The sequence below is a fragment of the Anser brachyrhynchus genome (assembly GCF_964034855.1).
Source record: "Anser brachyrhynchus genome assembly, chromosome: 6".
Taxonomy (NCBI): domain Eukaryota; kingdom Metazoa; phylum Chordata; class Aves; order Anseriformes; family Anatidae; genus Anser; species Anser brachyrhynchus.
Genome location: NC_137700.1, coordinates 24,080,943 through 24,104,441, shown reverse-complemented (window position 1 = coordinate 24,104,441; position 23,499 = coordinate 24,080,943). Strand labels below are relative to the sequence as shown.

General features: G+C 41.1%; 1 protein-coding gene across 36 annotated transcripts in view; it reads right to left on the bottom strand.

The window, feature by feature from the left end:
• SORBS1 (sorbin and SH3 domain containing 1) overlaps positions 1-23,499 on the bottom strand; it is a 120,917-nt gene that overhangs the window by 36,328 nt on the left and 61,090 nt on the right. For 19 of the 36 annotated variants that reach the window (XM_080598151.1, XM_080598123.1, XM_080598150.1 and 16 more), the window contains 9 exons: positions 22,233-22,352; positions 20,368-20,483; positions 17,245-18,042; positions 16,264-16,635; positions 13,268-13,415; positions 8,794-8,823; positions 6,364-6,539; positions 5,514-5,577; positions 58-105 (listed from right to left, as the gene is read on the bottom strand). In XM_080598151.1, the coding sequence (XP_080454277.1) occupies positions 58-105; positions 5,514-5,577; positions 6,364-6,539; positions 8,794-8,823; positions 13,268-13,415; positions 16,264-16,635; positions 17,245-18,042; positions 20,368-20,483; positions 22,233-22,352 (1,872 nt within the window). Of the gene's footprint in view, positions 1-57; positions 106-3,901; positions 3,965-4,298; positions 4,374-5,513; positions 5,578-6,363; positions 6,540-8,793; positions 8,824-13,267; positions 13,416-16,263; positions 16,636-17,244; positions 18,043-20,367; positions 20,484-22,232; positions 22,353-23,499 lie in introns of all 36 variants that reach the window. The other 17 variants (XM_080598136.1, XM_080598138.1, XM_080598135.1 and 14 more) reach the window with 9 other exon arrangements.

Below are 23,499 nucleotides of genomic sequence, written 5' to 3'. Positions count from 1 at the left end.
CATCCTTTACATACCCCTTATGTTTGAAAGTTTACATAAGAAATAGGAATTACTTACTATCATCAGAATAGGAATAACGAGGAGAGTATGAATCAGAATCTTCATCTGAAAGACAAAAGCATTTTGCAAGTGAGATGAAAAAGCCCCAGAGAAACATCAGAGACCCTTTTCATTTCTTCTACTAATACACTGGACATAATTTGAGAGTAATATGCCCAATACTTACCACAGAGAGGATCCTAAAAAAGAAAAATCCCAATGAGGTTTAGATTGCATTTAAAAATAATTCCTAGATGAGATATAAATATTAATGTTGTACTTACACTAATACCTTTCTCCAGTCTCTCAAAGCACTTTAAAAAACAATCACTTTTTGTCACAAAACGCCTCTAGAGCAAGTGTTATTAGACCCACTCTATCAAAAGCTGAAAGATAATCAAGGATCTAAAAGATGAAGTATATGCCTAAAATTACTCATTAAGTGTTAGACACAGTAATAGATCTGAGGAGTCCTGCTCTCAATCACATATGATAATCACTGGGCCATCTTCCTTGTATTAAGTAGCACACCAAACTGAAGTATGTTCACAGACTTACATTATCTTTTAAGCACAGATATACGTGTGTGTATCATGCCAGGAACATTACTTGCACCAAGAGACTGAAGAGCTTATGTTTTAAATAAGAAAGATACACCTACAGAATGTAATAGAGATGTTCGAGCAGCTCTATAAGGGCTAACAGTGACTGTCATCCTAGAGTATTTCTGGCTTGATCAAAAACCTAGCAGTATCTTTCCACCATTTTCAGCATGCTTTGGAATAAATCTTCCAAGTACTACATATATAGTAGCAGGGGGAGTTGGGCTCAAAACCGGAAAGTAGATCCACAGGCCCATCACCTTTCTCTACAGATGAGGTTCAAACTAGCAGGGAAATATACATGAGATATCTACAGGACTTCAAGGAAAAATGCAGGAAAATACAATGCAATGACTGCAAAGAGAACTGTGAGCTAAGGTATTACTGTTATCTCTGTGAATAAACAACTAAAAGTGCCAGAGAAAAATACAGAAAACCAGAAATATACAAAGAAAAGAATACACTATACAAGTGTCACATGAACTCAGTGATGCCAATCAACAGATTGAAACAATTTGCAGCTTCTCTCTCAAGAAGGACATCAAGGAGATGCTACACACTACCTCATCCCCTGGAAAAACAATTTGGCTAATACAGCTGACCTCAGCTTGCACTTGTGGCTTAACTGAGCCTTTCAGAAAGGCTCAAAGAAGTCTTAACTTTTAGAACTCTGCTGTGTTCTCTTGGTGAATGAATTAAACTGAAGGTTTAAGTTCCAAACAGATGGTTATTGATTCTTCAGCGCTTATTATAACCTTCAGGCTAAAAAAGTAATGAAGGACATTTTTCAGGCCAATTTCCATGTTTCAGACCTAAATGACAGAAAATAAATATTGATCTACTTAATGTTATTATACTGAATTGTTGAAAAAGTTGACTGCTATTCCCATATAAAAGATGGGTTTATTCAGGTAGCAAAATACCTGGTAAGTCAGTGTCTGTCCCTACAAATACATGGAAACATGTCTAAAAACATCTTCGCACCCATTCAGTTCTTGTATTTAATGCTAGTGATAAATGAAAAAGTCGATCTACTTACTTGAAGAGAAATATCAATATTGGTTATAGATTATCATTCAGATAGGAAAAACAGGAAAAAAAATCACTTCAGATAAGTGCAAGTTTCCAATTGCAAATATTTTAATACCTACAATAATAAGGAAGACAGGTATAGCATTTTATCTCTTCAAGTACCTTTTGAAGAAGAATATCTATTTTTTCTCCCCCTTTACAACAATGAATACTAAAACATAGAAAATTGGAATGACTCAATAAAGTTTAAAGAGTAAACCAGAGATGAACATTAGAATAAGATCTCCTGGTTATCAGAGCTGCATTTTATCTATGGGACGCTCCTTACTGGAGCTGAGTATCACCAGTTTGTACTTTCAAAATCCGATCCTTCTTTGTGAGAAGAGGCAGTTCCCCCGTAGTTCCTAGCAAATCTGTAGTTTTTCCTTTTTTGAAAAAAAAAGGGGGGGGGGTGCTTTTTTTTTTTTTTGGGTTGGCCAAAATCTCTAGATTTCAATATCCTTAAACTTTGAAGGCATTTTAAAGAGAAACACAAATCTTAGCATTTTTAGATCATCAACCCAAAGCAAAAAGACTATGACACTTAGATTGTATGAAATTTGAGGCTTGAGGTTTCAACCCATCTGTGTATAAGCACTCTGCAGTTGAATATATCACTTTCAAATGTTTTCTGAACATGAAACATGGACTTCAACCCTGCTATATCATTAGATATTCTGGATTCCTTATCAACAAAAGAATCCAAGCAGGTGTTAGAGAAGCATTTCCCAATGTATTGAGAATAAAGAACAAGCATTTGGTCCAATAAAATTTCAGCTACCTAAACCAGCAAATTACTTTCACCTGCACATTCATAAGTGCATAGGGGACATTTATGGGAAACCAGACTTTTAATATACTAAGATCATTGGTTTTGCAAACTACGTTAGTTCAGACAAGAGTAAAATGAATTCTCAAACTTCATTACAAACAAGAAAATTGAATCACTGTAAAATTCCTTTAGCAACTAGTTACTGAGGCTCTTTGTTTCTCTCTCATCCATACTGAAATGCCATTCTGCCAACAGAAGACAATTTCCACTACATTGTGATTTGCTAGACAGGACTCTTCACCTGCAGGTTTCACCAAGAAATAAACATCTTAGATACCTCTATGACACTAGTCCACATTCACTGTCACAGTGAAACGCATCTTACATCTCCTATTCTTCTTTGAGCATCTCAGCTAGAACCCAGATTGAATGCTTTCTTTTTACACAGTACCCACCAAATGTTTAATACAAACACTGAATAAAATGGTTAATTAACAGTCTCACTAGGGTTGGCTTGAGGCACAGGCTAAGTAGGCAAGTTCCTAAATTGCAGGATCCAAAGCAATAGCAAAACACCAAGCCAACAAGGCTGTCACCACCAACAAATTTCTAATCAGGAAATGTCTGTATACCCAATATGCGCAGCAGATTCCAATATTTTTCATATATCAGTATTTTCATACACATGTATGTGGTTATAGGGTTGTCATGATAATAAATACAATTCCAACATCCCTGAAACATGACTGACGAAGGATTCTAGATTGTACTTGAAGTGTAAAAGAATCCGCTGAGCACATGAGGAAGCTGGTGTAAATACAGTGCTACAAGTTGCAAGATGTGCTGATGAGACTGTCAAAATCTGTCCTTGCCTAGATATGCCAGTGCACCTAAGACCAGCCCTGAACCCATGTTACTAAGTTATATTTATTTTAAAAGACTACGTTGAGGGACTGATCCAAAACCCACTGAAGCAAGCAGTCATTTCACCAATAGACTTCAGTGGAATTTTGGTCTGGCCCTATTACTGTGTTAATAGTCAAAAACAGAAGTGAATAATTAAAGAAACATATTGATTTGGGGGGGGGGCAGAATAAATCTCAGTTAAACCACATTTTTACATGTATATCAGCATTTTAGGCATGTTAAATAATCACTGCACACACATGGCTAAGTACAACTGATAAGCGCATAAAACCAAGCAAACCCCAGGTCTGCAGCATTAGTCAACTACTAGTTAGAAAGCCAGAGGAGCACTGCGAAGCCAAAAGGCGGCATACAGTCAAGGCAATGCTTAGAGTGCAGCAAATAATTATGATGCAGGATAATGCTCAGCAACTAGAAAAAACTTCAAGAAGAAAATAAATGGACAAGGCAGCATTTGTGCAGAAAAATAGATATGGTCCTTTATTTTTACCTTCAGAAATAGGGCTAGGAGTAGACGCAGGAAACTGGTATGTAGGAGAATAAGGATTGTCTTCTGCAGCAGAGAAAAGCAGTGGATTTTGAGACTATCCACAGTGAAGCGGAGGTTCTGCTTCATCCCCCAATTTCCTACCACCAAATGGTTTTATTGCTTACTTTAATAACACTTGTGTAAACATCATTGTACTTTAAAAAAGATTAATGGATTAGCAAAGATTTAGTTATTTTATGCATCACACGAGAAGGTATGCTGGGCATAACTGAATTTCCAGCTAGTGTAACAAATGGATAACAGAAATCTAGAACCTGAATCTAGTTACTATTATGGTGCTATAGTACAGTTAACTCAAAGCACGAGACAACATACACTCTGACTAAGCTTCTGGTACCTTCAGGTTTTTGCTGGATTTCAGGAAGTTCAGGAAATATGTAGGTAGGGCAATAAGGGTTTTCTTCAGGAGTGTCTAAGGAGAGGAACGTGGTTTGAAAAAAGAACAGAGAGTAAAGATTTAAAGGGGAAGAATGGAGAGACAAGAATCCACACAAGCTGCAGAACAGTCTCTCACATGCTGATGCTACAGCATAACACTACCCAGATGCTTTCTTGCTCATTGCTGCCTTGCATGTAGAGGCCCTGGGGGAGATCCTGGAGGCAGAAAGTACTGAACTCATTCTCCACATCCTGAAGTACAGGCTCTGGCTGAGCTGAAGAACTTCTGTTAGGAGCGCTGGGAGGAGGAAATTGTTCAACTCTTTCTCATTCCATCTAATACAATGCAGTGCCTATATATGCATAAAGCTCACCATGACAGCATCTGCAGTGGCAAATACAGCTCCAGTTTTGCATGCTGTAGGGTTTGTTATGTAAGCGCAGTTCTGAATTGCATTTGCCTGGACATCAGGCTGTTCAGAGCATTCAGTCTGCAAACACTACTGCAGCCATTTCTCACACAGAAGAAACAAGGTGAACGTATCAGCAGGCAGGCACAGAAGTGCCTCAAAGTAGTGGATTCCCTGAGAACACACCATGATGAAGTTTGCAAAAGCTTACCACAATTTTGAATTTTGAAAGAAGAAAATCTGAGGTTTTGAAGAGAGAATTCAGATTCTGAACTCCCCCAAATCAATGCAAATCTTTCCATTGGTTTCAGTGTGCCTCAAACCAAGCTCTATTAGGCAGGTACTAAAGCTTTAAAGTGTAAAAAGTTCTTTTGTGTACAGTGCTGTTTCAGAGAGAACTTACTATCATTTAAAAGTGTTAGGGGCAGGGAGGGTCAGCTGCTAAAGATGAAGTTCAGGGATCTGTTTTCTCTAAGTATGAAATTAACGACAGCTTTCTGATTTCGGTTCTCAAACAGTACTCATGATTTCATGAAGGCACTGCACTACACCTCAGAATAACTCAGACCTTTCTTTGGACTTCACTATTTTCTCACCTTTGTCTCTGTAGATGTTAAATATGTTGTTGTGTTCTGTGGTGCAAGGTAAACACTAGTTAACATAAAGGCTTTTATTGATCATCCATAGTACAATTCTTCACATATCTGAAACAAAGTATTGTCATGATGGTCTTTTGAAGTAAATAAAAATCTGTTTTACAGTACCTCTGTTTAGCTTGTGGATCTGTTTGAACATTGTCTTGTACCAGTCCTTCGATCTGTCCGTATTCTATCAGAAAAATAAATATGCAAATAAATAATCACAGACATGAATTCTACCAGCACTTCAAAGCTTTTTTTTTTTTAAACAAATCTTGCAGCAGTATGGTTAGCACCCTGATTCCTAGTTCATTTATTATGTTTACCTCAAAATCAAGGCTATAATAAAATTGACATAGAATTTCGTATCTCATGAAGCTACAGGCTTTGCTCTAGTTTAATAATACCTTGAAAGTTCTTTAGGGGTTATGTTCTAGACTGTGTAGAACTGTACATTGTGCCGAAGGTTGTCCACTGTAATCCGATTTTATTACATTCATCTAAAAGTAGACACTATGCCTAGTTTAGTCATAATACGCTGATTTCCTCCGTATCCAATGGACAGTCAGACACATGTAGTGCTCAAGTCACTCCAGACACTAGTTGTAAGAATGAGTTGTTGTTTTCATTATGATTTCCCCAATCACTGAAGGAACTTAAACATGTTGTTTAGAAGAGATAACTGCCTTTAAGATGGTTAAAATAATGCAAGATTAATCTCTCTCTCTTAGCTGCTAGCAGTGAATGAACAATATTCTCAAATAGGATGAAAAGAGATGATCATATTTATTTTTTCTTTAACCTGATACAGCTGAAACATGTTATTGATAACGAAGTTGGTAGTAAGATACGCTGGAACTAGAATTACATCTTCTATCTTTGCAGCCTCTGGATCTTTAGGGAATTCCCTAAGTCTCAAGACAGGCAGAATCTGGCCCATGCTTTTGCAGTGATCACTCGTCCAGTGTTGTCTTACCCTCAATGGAATGCCAATATCATCAATGGAGGTATCAGGCATGTGTTGAGGGCTCCTGACAATTCTTCTCTTCTCCTCCATTGCCCTCTTCTCACTTGGTGCTATCTCCTGAACTGGCTTGTCCCGTGTGAGTGCCAAATCTACTTTATCAGAAACTAGTCTGTCTGGCACCGAATCTGGAAATGAAAACAGGAGATTATCATCTCATCCCAGCATTCTACCACCTCACTGTATCTCACTCTTTTTAAGGCAAAAATCCTAGCAAACAGTTGATGAGACAGACTGTGCCACCATCAGCTGTGGCCAGAGGACGGACTGAAGGAATCTACCAAGAAAATATTTGGTATCAGCAAAAGCAGGTTAGCATCTCTGTGGTAGTCACCTTCACACACCTTGAGACAGGCTCAGCTATTATGTAAGATAAGAGATTTTTGGTTTTGGAGACTGCTTTTTTGATCTAATTAGCAACTGCAATCTCATTCTTCACCTTTTTCTGCTGGTGATTTCAATCTAATAGAGCATCCCACATGGTAGCGAGGCACTACTTTTTAACTGGTTGCACTCACCTGCCTGACAATCCTATTTGTTACAGTCGGTATATGATATTTCCAGGTCACCTCTGTGCCCTAATCAGAATTTGTAAGCAACAAATTCTTCTCTTGGTTAGCATATGCACAATTCCTGTCTATAAGGGGAAACAACTAATTGCATCAGCCTGCTTTGCTTCCACCTGCAATCCCTTGATGCTGCCTGACTGACAGCCATAGGCAGTAGCAGGCACCAGCACCCCACCCCTGGGCAAGGAACCAAGGGAGCTCACACTGCTCTGAAGATCTGCTATGCTCTGGAGAGCTGCAGCACTGCAATCCTTAGGCTCTGCTGAAGACTTTTTCTGTGTGTATTTCTGGGGAGGAAACATCAGTGATTTTACAGTCTGCCTCATCAAGGCTTTGCTGGATCCTATCCTTTTTACATCACTGCATGCACTGAAGAGAAAGAAAGAGGTTTTATTCACATGCACATCACCATGCTGCCCAAAGCCATTAAAGGTGAAGGAAAATGAAAGAGGCAGTTAGCGGAGGAAAAGCTCGTGCATAACAAAGCTTTGGTCTGTTGGTACCCTGAGCAAACACAATTCTGTCCTGTGAAACTCTGTACATGAAGGATTTGTGTTTGAGTGATCGGCTTGAAATTACCAATCTTTGTCTTCTTCCTCTTAAAAAAATGAAATAACATTTATGAAAGGTCAAAATGGGGCAAAGCATCAATTAAATCCTTGTTTAGCTTTTTCATCCTGTTTCCCCTCCCTGGGAATGCAAATACACTTTCGGTCCTTCTACATTCCTGGTGCAAAGGGCTATTTTATACGAAGTGCTTGGTTTGTTCCCCTATAACTGGAAGAATTAACAGCTAAATTCCACACTGAACTATTTGTAACAGCTCCAATGATTTCATAAGTACTGGTGGAGGTATATACCAGGCTCTGAGATATTTAAAAATCAAATAGCCAAATCTGGTGCCTGACCCTACAGATAACCAGGTTGCACTAGGTAGTACATCCCACGGCACCTGAGCCATCCTTTTCCAGAGCAGCATCATCAATATGGGGTCATACAGCAAGTGTTTTACCACTGTGACCAAGAAGATGCAAGAAGCAGGGGGATGAGGTGGCAGGCAACACCTTTGTGGTTGTTTTGACACACTGAGAGCAGGTGCAGGCCCAGCTGTGCAAAACAGGCTTCATTTGCAGATCAAGGATCATTTGGGACAGAACAAGCTGCACCATGAGTTAGCTCTAGTTTAGAAAATTAGAAAAAAATGAGTTCCTGATCATGAAGGGAAACACCTTGTAAAAGAGAAAACCAACAGGAAACCTCTGTCTGGGCTTACAGGCCAGCATTAAACTCACAACTGAGTGGTGTCTGCTTGGCACCACCAAGGGAAGGAGGACGGAGACAGCTGTGAGCTAGGGGCAGCCCGTCACCTCAGCACAGGGGCAGCATAGAGGGTCAGGCTGGTACAGCAGCCAGAAGAGCCTGGTGGAAGAAGTCAGACTAGGTCTGCACCTGCCTTAGGGGCAGGCTCCACACACCCTGCTAGACCTGGTCCCCCACAGCAGAGCCAGAGCATGGAGTAGTGGCTTCCTTGCATCTTTATTTGCAATGTTTAAAGTGGTGTATGTTTTAGGAGGAGTAGACTAATAATTTAGGACCTAAGTAGACTAACATGTCCACAGCAGTAACATTTAGGAGAAGAGACTGAAATCAGACATTCAGTGATCTACACTAAACCAGGACAAACATTTATTTATTGTTACAGTTCCCAGGAAGTGTGCTTGCTCAAGGCACTCCACAAGCTATCAGAGCAGAAGCAGCAGCTTTGCTCCAGCAGAGGCAGCAGTTAGGAGGCAGAAGACCTTTCACATCATACCTGCCAGGCTACTAAGCCTTTTTTGCTGTTCTGTGGTAAAGGAAGAAACAAAACAAAAAGAAATACAGAACAAATGGGTGAGACAAACAGCAAGTGCTCTGGTGCTGCACTTCTGACAGGCAAGAAATACGCTGTAGACAACAGCAGCAGCTGCTGGAGAGAATCTGTTTTCAAATACCCTGCCAAAGTGACAATCCACAGCCTCTTCTCCACACAGCAGCCTCGTGGATAACACAAATCTTATGATGCAGTGACCAATACATTTGCAGAGAGGTGCTTTTTTGTTTTTGTTTTTTAATATCAGAGAGAATGGAAAAAGTCGGACAGGAGAAAATTTTAAAAATAAAGACTCTCAGTCAAACAACTCGACAAATAACTGTTACTATTAACATGAAGTACATTTTTAAACAATAATGCCATAGCATGTTGTAGGGATATAGGAAAAGACCAAGCCACTGTTGGTGTGCTGAGTCTCATCACACACTAGTGCGTCATAGACTGAGTGATCTGCCCCCAGTCACAGATGGGATGTGGCTATCAGTTTCAGAATGATCACTGTTTTAGGGCCTTCCATTTCTGAGTTCCCGGACTAGGACATTTGTGGTAGCTTTCACAGTGTTTCACCACCCTGAAGTTGACACTCAGAACTGCTTTCTAAAGGATGCCCAAATGACTTCTCCAAGTCATGGCTAGGAATAAAGAAAGGATTCTTAGATCTGTTCTCTGCTCTACCTGCTCCCCAGCAATTAATCCAGTCAACCAACACAAAAGACATTTGAAAAGAAGTTATTTTACTGACATACAAAATGCAAACACTCTTGAATGCTCATACAGTTAATGCAAAGATCCCAAAACTTTAATATATTAATCACACCTGTTAAATATTCATAATAAATCACGCCATGCAATGTCTACCCAGGAAATAACTGTGTAGTAGGTAAAATACATCCTCCAGTTGTATGTTGTTTGCTAGCAGAACCTACCTTCAATGGACATTTATACTAAATGGATCAACTTAGCAAGGGAGGACAATGTGTCTCTTCACTAAGGGCAGCTCCCTCGCCAGTATGTATGAACTTTGATCTTTAATCCCAGTGTTTCTGCTCTGTTAACCACCAGGGGCAAGCTGCTTGTGTGCATTATGCTCACGTGATAGTTGTCAACATACGCCTGTGTGCAGTTAGGAAAAGGGCTTGCAATCTGACGCCAAGAAATAGATGGGGACCACCTACTGCAGGGTTTGCTCTTCCATGCAGGCCATCAAGAGTTGGTCTTGTGTATTATGAGAGAGGAGAAAGGATGCGAGGATGATCTCAGCCTCAGTCATTGCTATCGCTGAAGAGAACGGTGTTCAGTCACTAAGGTCTTCTGGCAAAAAAAATGGTGTTTTAAAGATCTATGCTAGAGAGTTCTTCCCTGCCTCTTCTTCCACAGGGGAGAGAATATCATGGATGAATAGACTTTTCATGAAAAAATGTATTTTTTATGTGAAGTGCGGGTTTTCTTTTCACTTGCGTCTCTGACTAGAGAAGAGAGCTGCTGATAGATAGAAACTGAGGAGGTGGAGGTATCTGCTATTCCACTCTCCCACCTGACCAAAATCAGCTTGTAGCCTCAGGCCCACACCAGCTAATGAGAATTTTATCCTTGATCTTGTGTTCCAGGATGGTAGGCAAAGGCCAAAGACTTGTAGGCCTCTCAGAGAAAGGGCTGAGTAGAGGAATATAACTGCTGGCAACAGTAAAGGAGTGATTAAACATGACGTGAGAGTTCCCAGAGGAGCAGTGGAAGAAACAAACACTTGAAACCAATAACAAAAGGGGAAGAGGAAACAAATATTTGAGTACATTTATTGAAAAATTATGCCAAAAAAAAAAATCAAGGCATCAACAACTGTGAAGGGAAGAAATTCTTTCTTTGGTGCTAGGAATGAACTAGAGGATGTGAAATGACTTGTTCATAAGCATTAATGGTATTGTTGGCATTGCTGTCAGTGATACCAGTTGGTATTACTGAAATCCAGTAGAAAAAAAATCTGAGATCTCTCATCATGATTTACCAAGTAAGATCAAGCAGACAAAAAAAAGAGATAAAGTATCTTCTGTGCTTCAAAAATCATTACCTGTTTCTAAGATTCTAATAGCACTAAAGTATCTTACATGCTTATAGATTAATGAACTAGCAAATAAAGTATAAGATAGGACAGTAGGTGATGTTTGCTACAACAGTCCCTCCAAAGAATAAGATAACAAGCTCCTTAAAGATCAATCAATAATCCACTGAGGAGAAAAAAACATTATTCATCAGGAAGAGTAACTGAACTATTGGAGACTTCAGACTACCAGCATTAAGATGACCTTGAAATTTCTAACTCTAAGGGTATTCATAGCACACAAGAGGAATTTATGTCAAGAACAGGTTTAATATAAAGAAATTGATTTAAGAACAAAATATAATTAATTATCAGGGGAAGGGGAACCATAATCCAATAAAAACGTTATGTGCCATTAGACCAAAACAGCTTTGAATGGATAAGATCCATAAAGATGAAACCAAACATGAATTATGTCAGCCAGGGGAGAAACACAAGAGATCACTAAAATCTGAGAACCACTTAAATGCAGCAACTACACTACAAAAAAAAAGTCTTGATGCTATGCTGGAATAAAGTCTAGATAGGGGAGGAAGCATAAGTAACTGTGAGAAACTCTTAATACATGGATAGAAAAATAAGAAAACATACCTATGTGTAAATAATATATGCTAGGAAGTACAAGATGACAACAATGGAAGTGAAAATTCACAGAATGTCCAAGAAGACTCAAAAAGACATTTCAAGGTTCATGAAGAGCAAACAGAAACCTAGCGATAGTCTTGGTATTTTACCAAATAGGCACACTGGAACTGCTTGTAAGAGGGCTGAAAAGATAACACATCCAATCATTATTTCCATTCTGTATTTTGAGGAGGGGATGAAGAAAAAAAGTCTGACGTCCTACTGCCTGGTGGAGAAATGCTTTCCACTTCAACAGTACCTAAGGTCCATGCTGAATGACAACAAGTGAGGTCATCTGCTGAAAATCAGCATGCTCATGTAAACTGTACTGAAGACTTTTAGAACAGTTTTCTTTTCTAAAGAAAGCGTTTTCAGGAAGGGCAGCTTGCTGGACTGTTGACATTCATTCTCAGTATGATTTGGAATACAAAGGAAACTCCACAGGACAGGAATGAGGTAGATGTGACAATATTTGAAAAGCATAAATGTGACTGCCAGATGTCTGTCACATTGACAGTAATCCCAGGAAAAGAATATATCGTAATGACTAATACAAGATTATTATTATTAAAAACGGCGTGGCACACACAGCACCAGTCAATACAAATTGATGACTAAGGTGCCTTGTCAAATCAGCTCAATATGATTCTTGCAAATTACAGGTTTGATTAATGAAGACTGGAAAACATGCATCAGAATATAGATACCATAGCTCAGTCACATTGCTTATCAGGTTGTGATCTATACACTGACAAAAAATGTTGTAAGAGAAGCTCTTCAATATATCAGGCTACAGTATCATGAGGGCTGATGGTCAGAGGCAAGACATTCAAGACAGAACAAATTGTTGTCTGTGAAGGTAATTGATCAAGAGAACAACTTGACATCACTTGTCTCAATGCCAGTGTGTATGCAGACCATCGTATTATACAAGTTTGTCCCTTGTGCTCTTAAGATCTACAGAGAAAATATTCCTGTTTGGCACATGCTTCAAAATGCTCCAGATTTAATACTAAAAACCTACTAAAAAGTATCCCTGCTTAAGGAAGGCAACAAAAAGCTTTGAGGTAAAAAGGCTGCCTCAGATAATGTTCTCCCCTCTTGACACAGATAAAATATTTGGGAATCTAGGCATCCTCATTCAGGAGGGCATAAACAAAGCTGCTTCAGATGCTAGCAGAAAGGAAAAGATATAATCTACTTACATGAGTGATACAATCAGCTGGGCTACAGTGAGGACACTATCTTTGGAGCCAAAGACAGAAGACTGTTTTACAAAGGCATTGAAGAAAAAATAAAATACCTTGAGAAACACAAATGAACAGACCAATGAATGCTTGTAATTAGACTGCTTAAAAGGAGATGAGTGCAGGCCTTTCCTTTATTTTGTGATATATTTTTTTCCTTTGGAAAATGCAACTTGCCATAGCTTATTCACACGTCCAGTTATAGACCTTTCCCTCAATGTCAGAGAGGCTTCTGATCCACAGGTTCTAACTAGAAAAAGTAGGCATTGCCCCTCACCTCTAGCCTGTCACCTGTGTATTGTATGCTCTGGTCAGTACAATTCATGAAGGCAGCTTTATCATCTCATAGTAGCATGGACTTCATTGTCCACAGCGCACACGTTCTCCAGTTTCTTGCAGTTTAACAGATTACTCAGTTTGAGTCCAAATACTTATCTGGAAGTCTCCTTACCTCGATTGTGCTGCAAGAGGACAATAGTGGGATTGACAATTGTGGTAGAGGGATAGGCAGATGACGACTTGTTGATTGACGTGAAGGAGGTTGGGTAGTCAGTGCCAGTGCTAGGCTGGGACACTTCATTTAGCACAGGACCTGGGTCCTGAAAAGGAGAGCAACATACCATCAGCAGGCAGGAAGATTACAACACTGGGAAAGTCTGAAGAAAAAAGCCATTTTAGACTGAACGATAAGCATAATCACAGCAAGTTTTAGTAAAAAGAGGCATAAGCACGAGCATTACCTTGCTACATGTATGTACCCTGCTCCTTGTTAACGCAATTAGTTTGCTAAGGCAGTACTATAATTCTTTGGTGTTGGGTTTCACAACTCCAACCCCAAAAGGAGGCACTAAATTAATCCCGCTTCCTGAAGCAAACACAGGGTGCCAAAAAACCAAGCAATTCTGGTTGTGGGGAAAGATGCAGACACCCTTCCCCTGATACATACACACACAAACGTTTTTTTTTGGGGGGGAAGTTGTTTTAAAAGAATCCCTTTCATTGCAAGAAGTCAGGCATGCAAAACTCATGCAGTTCTGGAGTGAAACATTATTACTGCAGCTGGTATGGTAAAGAAGGTCCAGGAAATAAGGTTAGCACCATTGCTCAGGAGACCACGACACATCTACATGGTTAAAATCATGAAAAACAAAACAAAACAGATAGAGGATAAATAGTAGAATTCTTGCAAGGAAGATACTCAACATGGCTTTGCTGCTGGAACATGGATAGCAAGCTGCTCTTGCTTTCCTAAAGCATCCAGCTCCATTGTTTATTAATTTCAAACCCACCTTTAGTATCACCACAGCTCTGGTTGTTCTGTAGAAATACAAGTTGTGTCCACAGGGAGACTTTAAAAATTAGTTCATCTTTGAAAACTCTCAGTCCAAGAATATCAAGCTTTTGTTGACAGTAAGGGGAAAAGATAAAGAAGGGGTGATGGCATAAGAATGCATGCACCAATTTAGGCTGAGATTTTTCAAAGCTTCTCAAGGAATCTGGACGCACAATTACAATTAAAGTTAAGGGGGAATAAGCATCTAACCAGAGTGAATGTGGAATAATGGTGTACCAAATTTCTGCACTCCTACTATTCCACCATCAGATTGGAATGCTGCAGGCTACTGGTGTGTGAAATGGAGCTGAGCATTCAGGGGGATTTTAAACACTGTTGGAAAAAAAAATAATCAATAGACAGACTATTACTCCAGAAGAATCCTTTCTCCTGGTGTTTATGGCTAAGTGCAAGTCAGTGCCCTTCACACCCACCAGAGTCAGTGGAAAGGACTTACAGGATCAGATAAGGGGCTGAGCCTGGGCCAGAGATCAGAGACAAATCATACTGAGACTCTGCTGTAATCTAAAGAAGCATCTACAGTCAGTCCAGCCTAGAGGAGAAGAGTAGGCTGGATGGAGCTATGTTGCTCCAAGAAGCATCTTGATCAGGCAACAGACATTTCATAAGGACAGAACAGAAGGCTTCTAATCAACGGTCTTCAAAAATTGAGGTCTAAGAGACACTTTGCCCTATTTCACTGGTTGGGATAATATTCTCAGCAACACAATCTGGGAGAAGTAGGAGAGATGTGCTTGAGCTTCACTTTGATAGCCAACATACAAAGAACCCCTCAAAGAAAAGGGGAGTTAAGTCTAGACTTCGGAGTCCCAGTTAAGTCACCAATCTAGGTGAACAAAGACCACTTAAAACACTGTGGGAAACAGCTCTCTGGCCACATGCCTGAAGTGAGAATGCATAAAAACAACATTTCAGAACTCATTTTATGAAAGCCAGGTAGAACAAAATTTCTACTACTCCCCTATGATTTGGATGCTTGCTGATTTTTTCTGATGCCTGCAGACAGGTTCCATAAAAACACTTCTACTATTCTCAACAATAGAAGCCCACTGATTCCAACAGGAGCAGAAAGGCCAATGCTAAAAACTTTTAAAAAGTCATCCTTGGTTGTTTTTTTCCTTTTGTGCCCTGACCCCATATGCCTGTTCAGGGCACATGTTTGGCCTATATTCAAAGGCCAAAGAAAGTAAAGAAAGTACCATCCTAAGAGAAGGGAGCATCTGCTGAGCTGCTTACTTGCCCTCAAACAACTGTAATAGATCTGGCAGTTTTAAGACTTCTAGTACAAGGAGGGAGGAGGGTCAGGTTTTTTTTTTACCTCCTGCTCTGCAGCTTTAACTTACAGCCATTTTCCTCCTTGTTCCTGAATACTTTTTAAAAGAAGGTGATGAGCTTATAAAAAAAATAACCCAGGAAGAAAGCAGTAAAGTTCAAGCTGAAATTATTGCAGTACTTTTTGAAAATTGTGAAGACTTCAGTGAAAGACGGAATTCCAAACTGAACAGATACTCTCCCCTTGACCTATCCCATGGCGCCTACGCACTTGGAAGAGTCTTAGCTCAGTAACTGATATTATTGCTTCTAGGTCATTGAATATCGGCAGCAATCTTACACTGGCTTCAGCAGGAATTTGCGTAGACACCATACAGTCTTGTGGCTCCAAGTGGAACAGAAAGCCAGCCCTAACCTTTAACTGGTCTGCTGTTGCTACTTCAAATGTTATTGAAACACAATTAATGATGCTATTAAGAGAGTCTGAAGAGATCAGTTAGTTGCAGCTATTCTGTTTATATAGAGTTAATTATTCTCAGATAATTCTGGTGAAGACTCTTAAGATATGTATCACCTAGCAGAATGGACACAAAGGTAGACAGTCAAATGTCATGTAGGAGAAGTCAATAAAAAGTTCAAAGCTGCACAAGGCAGGCAACACGCATGCACTAGCACAGGACATAAACAAGGTTTCAGTTGTCATGCTGCTAGCAGAGAGTGAGTCATCACTCCTCTCAAGTTTAGTATGCCAAGGAGAAAGTCATTTTTATCTGGGAATATAAATTTAGGAGAAGGGTGAGGAGGGTACTTGGCAAGCTTACTGTACGTGAGATGACTCCAGTGATTTCAGGCTTCAAGCCCCTGTGCAAAGCCCCCGTAACCGGAGGGACAAGTGAAGGTGGTGATGAGAAGAATGGCAGTTTCGGGTAAGCAGAGGACAATGTGTCAGATGAAGAGGGTGCTTGGTTATGGTGGAGACCCCTCTGGAGATGTGGGGGAATGAAATCATCTAAAGTCGGAAAAGTCAAGGGTGAGCCAGGAGAAACAGTCTCAGGGAATACGGAGCCTTGCCCAAAAGGAACCAGAGGTGGTGGTGGAGTGCTGGAGCTGCCTTCTTGCTGTCTGTCTGGATTAACCTGGAGGAGGGGGACTACTATAACTCCAGGCTGAGTTGTGGTGGTGGCAGTGGCATCCTGTAGGAAACAAGGTGTTGTTATGCAATGGGGAAGACCAGTACTTTAGTCTAACGCAGCCATATAGTGTCATGCAAAGATGCACCCAAAATGATATAAAGCCCCAGAAGATTTTCTTTCCCTAGGGAAACATACTTCTTCAGCTTTTTGGCCTTGGCCTCCATGAACACACACAACTTCTCACAAAAATAATAATAATAATAATAAAAAGATAATATATATCTTCCTTTCCCTCACCACCCCTCTCTCCCCTGTCATTCCCAGTGAGGCTAAATCAAACCACAAAACAGTGCTGCACTCACCCATCACTTGAGAAGCACTAAACATCACATTACAGAGTTTCATCCTTTTACACCTTCCTAAAATAGCAGGATGCTAGCCAGTCCAACCCAACCCCCTGCAAACAACACACACGCACAAACACACACATCAATGTTGGGGGGCACAGAGTGTTAAATATTATCAAGTGGGAGACCACAAGACTCAGGTGGCATATCAGATGCTCAGAAATTAGGAAGGAGGGGAATAAAGCATTAAGGGAACATTATAACGAATTAAAGAACCGTTCACGTGGCTGAAAGAAAACAAGGTTACAGAGAAAACATGTACCATGCTGCGTCCCATTGCCTTGTACGGCGGCTGCCGTTGCTGAGTAAGGTAAGGCTCTTTTCTCATTCTGTCCTCTGCAGCAGCTGTGCTCTGGGGCTCTAGCACTCTGTCCCTCAAAGCTTGCGGAGGTGATGACTGAGTCCAGGAAGGCTGGCCCGCACCATAACTAACTGCGTCTTTATTGAGGACAATGTAAAAGTATGGCCTGGGAGGAATAGGAGGAGGAGAAGGAGCAGGAAGAGCTTTTCCCGGTACAGAGGAAACAATGTCGGTGGCTGGTGCCTGAGTGAGCTCAGCACCCAAACTGGTGCTGGCTGCTGGGTCATGTGTGGTGCCAGTGGAATTTTCAGATGCGGCCGAGCAAGTGTTGTTAGATAAACAAGCTACATATAGTCTGGTGACCTTTTTATCCGCCTTCGTCTCATGACTGGAATTCATTCCAGCCTTACTATTGGGATCTGCCCCGCCAGAGCTGCGTTGTATGGACGATGCATTTGACAAGGAGCAACTTTCCAAGAGTGGCTGCCCAGCATGCACCTCATGTCTGGAACCTGAAGAAAAATGCCCTGCTGGCAAGCCTTGCTTCCCACTGGGGACTGCCCCATAGGGGGTGGGTGATGAGAAGTAACTCCGTGCACTGGCATTTGGTGAGGCACGCTGCGGATAAGGCTTGGGCGCATTCAGGTACACGCAGTCCATGATGGGCACCGGCAGCAGGTTGGTCACTTTAGTGTCAGTGCGAGGGCGCCATGCAAAGCTTTCCTCTTTGGGAAGAGGGGGACGGGGAGGAGGAAGGGCCTGCCCAGGCAGAGTCAAGAAGCGACAGAGGGATAGAAGAAGCAGCACAAAATGAAAAGAAAAAGGAGGGAAAAAATAAATTTGAAGAATGAATTCAGTCATTAGACTTGGGTTAAGCAGGTTTTAATACAGCAAGAACAAAAAGCAAATACAGTATCTGGAAGGCCAGCACAGAACTCATCCACATACATCATCTCACACAGCCTCTCTCAGCACTGCTCACTGCAGCACACAAGCATTACCTAGATCTCAAGTCCCTGCCTACACATTGCTGAATTAAGATCTAACATCCTGGCTAACTAAACCCTGGCTCATGTCTCCGTAACCACATACTCTCCAGCACTGGGTACATCTGAATCACAAAGCTGAATTCAGAGCTCTAAGCCATCTCTGCTTCACGTTAGGTACATCGCCAGAAGATGAACATTACGCAGTTTTGCCAGGGCTATTGAAAGCAAACATCTTGCAAACACAATAGATTGTCACAGATGACTAAGTAAAAAGTCAGCATTTAAGAGCCAGTTTTTCAGCAGGAATACATTTTCTTCAGGACTTTTCAGTCTTAAAAATGCTCTTGACAAAACCAGAACAATTAAAGTTTCTTGAGAAACTGAGTTCATAACAATTTGTCTCCAGAACCAAGATACGGGTGGGGAAGGGGAGTAAGGGTTAGGGGAGCAGCTTTACTGTTTTTGGTACTTTGCAACATATAGATTGGTACTCCATAACTGCCTGCTGATTGAAACTCCAATTCTAATCACAGTGAATTTTTGCTGAAAGCCAGATTGTTCTGAAGTAAAGTAACTTTGCTATAGAAATGTTTTATTTTTTGCTTTGTTGCCAGTAGCCAAACTAATGAACTACTGAAAAGAATAGAACTAAAACACCAGCCTAGTGAACAGTAGCTCCGTACATTCCTGCAAATTAACCCTCTGGAGACTATAAAAGGAGGTTTTACACATACACACCATTGTTGTATCTTTATGGGCAAAGACTAGCTAAATCACTGCTAAAATAGTTAAGCACACACACAAAAAAACCAACAAAAACAGAATAAAGATGCCTTAACAGCTCACAATATTCAAATCTGAAAAAATATCACCTTTAAAATTAATCCACACAACAGGTTGGGACCAGCGTATATTCTTGTTACATGGATATAGATTTAGAATAGTTTCATAAAACCGCAGCTACTGTCTCAAAATCTACTGAACTCATGCTACTCCTCTTTCATCCTCATCCCTGATGTGCAAGGACTGCAGAAGTGGGTTGGTAGGTGCTCCTTTTGAAGGGCTTCTGGTTTTGGAACAGGCTCAACTCTTTTGGTTCCTTAAGGAAAGTAGCTTCAGTTTCGAGAATTCAAATTGCCACAGTATTTTCCTAAAGGACTGGGCTAAGCCTCCCATTATCACTGTATGGTATCAGGAAATACTAATTCACTACCTGCAATTTCCTTTTTCCATTCTGTTCCATTTCATCTCTGTTCAGACAATAGTCCTTGTGACTTCTGTAAGAATTACCAACTGCATCAGTGCTCTGTCTGTTCATCAACAAGATCAGTAAGCGACTACAGGACAGCTGTAAATATCAGACAGTAAATGGATCTCTCCATTAGGGTGCTGCTCCCTTCCCCATCATCTTCTGAGCTGTGCCATATTCCACTTTCACTTACAATTTCAAGAATGGTGTCTGTTCTGTAGCATTGCTACATGTCCCTGATGATGGGAGCAGTCGCCCTGCTAGGAGACAAAGCTTTCAAGGGACTCCATTTCATACAAGAAAGCAGCTTCTAACAAAGGGCTTCCTTATCAGACTGCTGCTCTGCAGACCAACCACCCAAAAGAAAAAAGGATGAAGTTACACTTCTCTTAATAGATTCATTTCAGCAATTTATCTTAGGGTTCAAATAACCTTTCCCTTGATGGCCTTAGAAGGCTTGTATCAGTTACAGCATTAAAACTGAAAGGCATTTCCCCAGTAACTTGTTTTCAACGTCCTGTCTAACTTTGCTTTCAGCCTGCAGCAGGAAATAAACCAACACAAAAGACAGACTAATAGATGGCTACTTCACCTTTTTCTTGCAAAGAAATAGCATTGTTGTCCTTCTTCATCCACCAAGGAAACACTGTGGTCTGTCTGAACACAAAAGCTCCACAGCATTCTGCTGACATCAGCGTTGTCCCCATTTGACAGGTAGGAAAAACTGAGGCATGGCAACTTACCCAAGTCTGCAGCAAAGCTTGGAGTTCAACCCAGGACTCCTGACCATGAAATGAGTGCTTGAACCCAGAAGATCACCCTCAGAGCCGCAGAAGAAAGGCTTACCTGTGGCTTGCTGTCTGAGGAAAGGTTTGGACGCACACTCCTATAGCCCTTGGCAGCCAGAGAAGATGGTTGGGCATCCCCATTGGCATCAGTGGTAGATGACGACCTCCAATCATCTAGAAGCAGAAGGAAGAAAGTCAGATTACAGAGGATTCCCCCCAGCTACAGAATGAGTGAAAGGAGAGGATTTTTTTTCCCCAGTCAACAAGAAATACTTCCAAGAAAGCAACAACAAATGCAGCCAATGTTTGTACCTGTTTCTGTGTTTTCTGGCTCCAGACCTAGGCATTTCACAGAAAAGAGGGACAGAAGAGATGGGGGCGGAGGATAAGCATAAAGGAAAAAGAAGGGGGGGGGAAATAAACTGTTACATTTATGGAAAACATGTACCAATTGAAGTTAAGAGTCAAGTTACTTCATTTCACACATAAAATGCTCTCTGACAGGGCTGCCTAATTACCATAGAGACCAGTCCTAAACATGATGCCCTCCTTGTTTCTGACCTTTGTAAACACAAGGCAATTCATTCAGAGCAATGAAGAAACAATTGTTCATTGACATTCTTACTTCAGAGACAAAAAGGCAGCCCAGCTAGCTAGTTTCTAAAGCTGCAGCTTGAAGTCCAAACACCACACATTACTGGAAATACAGGGACCCCATATTCAGCCCTGATACAGCCTATGAAGACACATCTACCCTTGTCAACATCACTGTATGATTAACAGTGGCAGAGGACTGCCAGCAAACAGATCAGGTTTTGCAGACTAAGGGCATGCATGTGAAGACGGTTAAAAAAAAATAAAATACAACATCACTTTACAACCGAGTCCTTGCAGATAGATGCTTTAGTCTCATCAACTATTTACCCACCTCCCACTGGGTTCTTCCCCACCGACTCTCCCCCTGCTAGTCATTTTGTTGTTTGAGTTACATGCAAAAAGGACTTCCAGCGACAAAGTACATTTCACAAAGTGACTGACAGAGTAAGCAAAAGTAGTATTAATGATCTCATTTCCATAGTAATAGGCTCATTGCCATTCAGGCTGCAGGAAATTTATGAAGCCATCAGCAGAAAAGAGTCAGGCAATGGTGGGGGCAGGAATGAAGAAATAGGGAATGGCAAGCATGAAAAGAGGGGAGGTCATAGGTGGAGCAGAATGGGGAGGAGAAGACAGAGCAGAAAGTGGCACATTGTGGCTGGAATTAATGGAATCACCCTTCCTACAACAATGCATCCAGAAATGATGTGTGTTTTGCTTTCAGGAGCAAGTTTGACCCCCCTTTCCCCTTAACAGCATCTTGCCTTGGGGAGTTCATCCTCTCTGCCAGACCCACAACACTGGACAGGTTTATTATGCTTTGCCTGTCTCCTACAATTAAGTAATTACACGTCTGCTATTGAACGATGGCAGAACTCTGTGGCGACACTGTCTGTCTGGGATGCCATTCCTGCTGCCTTGACAACCCAAGTGAATGCTGTGGTGGCAGCAGCACCACCCGGCCTTTTTCTGATCCACCTTGGCTTGGGATAAAAGGAGGTGGATAGGAGCCTGCCAGGAAAACAGAACTAAAGAATAACAACCAATTGAGATTTTTTGGTGCTCCTGACAGCAAAAAGGGGAGCTGTAAACAAACTAAAGAGAACGAGTGGTCATGAAACCTGTTCTAGGAGACAGCAGGACTTCATCTCCCTCTGCTGGTCTGGTTCTTACAAGAGGTTTCTGACACCGGTATAGGATCTAGGGCTTTAAGTCTTAGTTTAAAAGTTAAACAACAACAACACCTCCCCAAGACTCTGGACTGACCTCATATGAGCTTACCGTGAGGTAACATATTCCAGTTAACCTTGCACCCACTACACTTACTTTCAGGTTGCTCAGCATCCTGAGGACACAGTGAAGAGAGATTCTGATTCTCTTCGTAGGCTGGAGATGCCCGGAGGGTCACAGCTCCTTTTCCGCTGCAGACTCTAGTGGGATCCATTTCTACAGGAAATGCACATGTCCAGAGAAGACACATTGAAAGAGATGATATTAGATGAAAGCTATTAGAAGCCATCAGAGCTCTATGAAGTATTTTTAGCATGGCTGCCTTTGGGTGAATTGATCTAGTAATGTTTATGTTGATGAAGATTAGCTCTGGATTTAAAGCATTGAGAAATCAAAGCAGTTTTGTATTCAAGTAACTGATGAATGTAGAAATAAGTTCTGAGTCAGTGTAACAGAGCTAAGAAAGGAGGAAAAAAGCATGAGTGTTTGAACCAAATTTCATGAGTCCACTTGCTTTATTTGGTCTGCTTTGCATGTAGGTACTGTATTAGCAGGACACAATTACACCCAAGACTTTTCTGTAGGGACGTCCCAGTGGTATAAAGCAATGGGATTTGCATGCTAGGGCCTTAAAAATGCCTTTTGTGCTGGACTGAAAAAGTCGTATGCCTACTGGAAGACAAAGTCTTGCAACTATGCCAAATACGATCTAACGGCAGGACAATGCAAGCTACCTCCTCGCCATCTCCTCCCATTTCATGGTGGTATTACACCTTTTTGATATAGGAACCCAAATGTCCAAAGTAGAAGGAGATTTAACATACTTGCTTAGATCACCCTGTGGAGCACAACACCAGGTCATGTCAGCTTCCTGGCTAAGGCCTGATTCAGCACAGCTTCTGTGCATGCTTACCCTTGTGCATTTCAGTCCATGGTTTGGGTTTTTTCCCTGTCACCGTATTCATCAATAGCCTTGAAGTTCAAGTTTGTTATCTTCTTACCCTTATTTAAAAACCTTTCCGGAGAGTTGTTTTCTCTAACATATCTGTAGAAACAATAAGCCTAAAGAGACTCTTACTTACCCAAGCTACTTCCATAGCAAAACACATCACCTCCCTTTCTTATGCACTATTACTGCCCCTGCAGCTGCTGGATTTCTCATTTTGACCTACCTAAACAGAAGTGCTTGTCCTACCACGACAACGCACAGGGAGCCTGAAGGTGTTCTGAGGATGTGCTGTGTTGCACAAGTGACAACAATGATTTTTAGCTTTACGGGGTGAGGATTAAGCTCCCTATGCACCGGGAGGAATGCAGCTGCTTTTTAGGAAGTGTTATTATAGTGACAATTATGCCTCCAGAC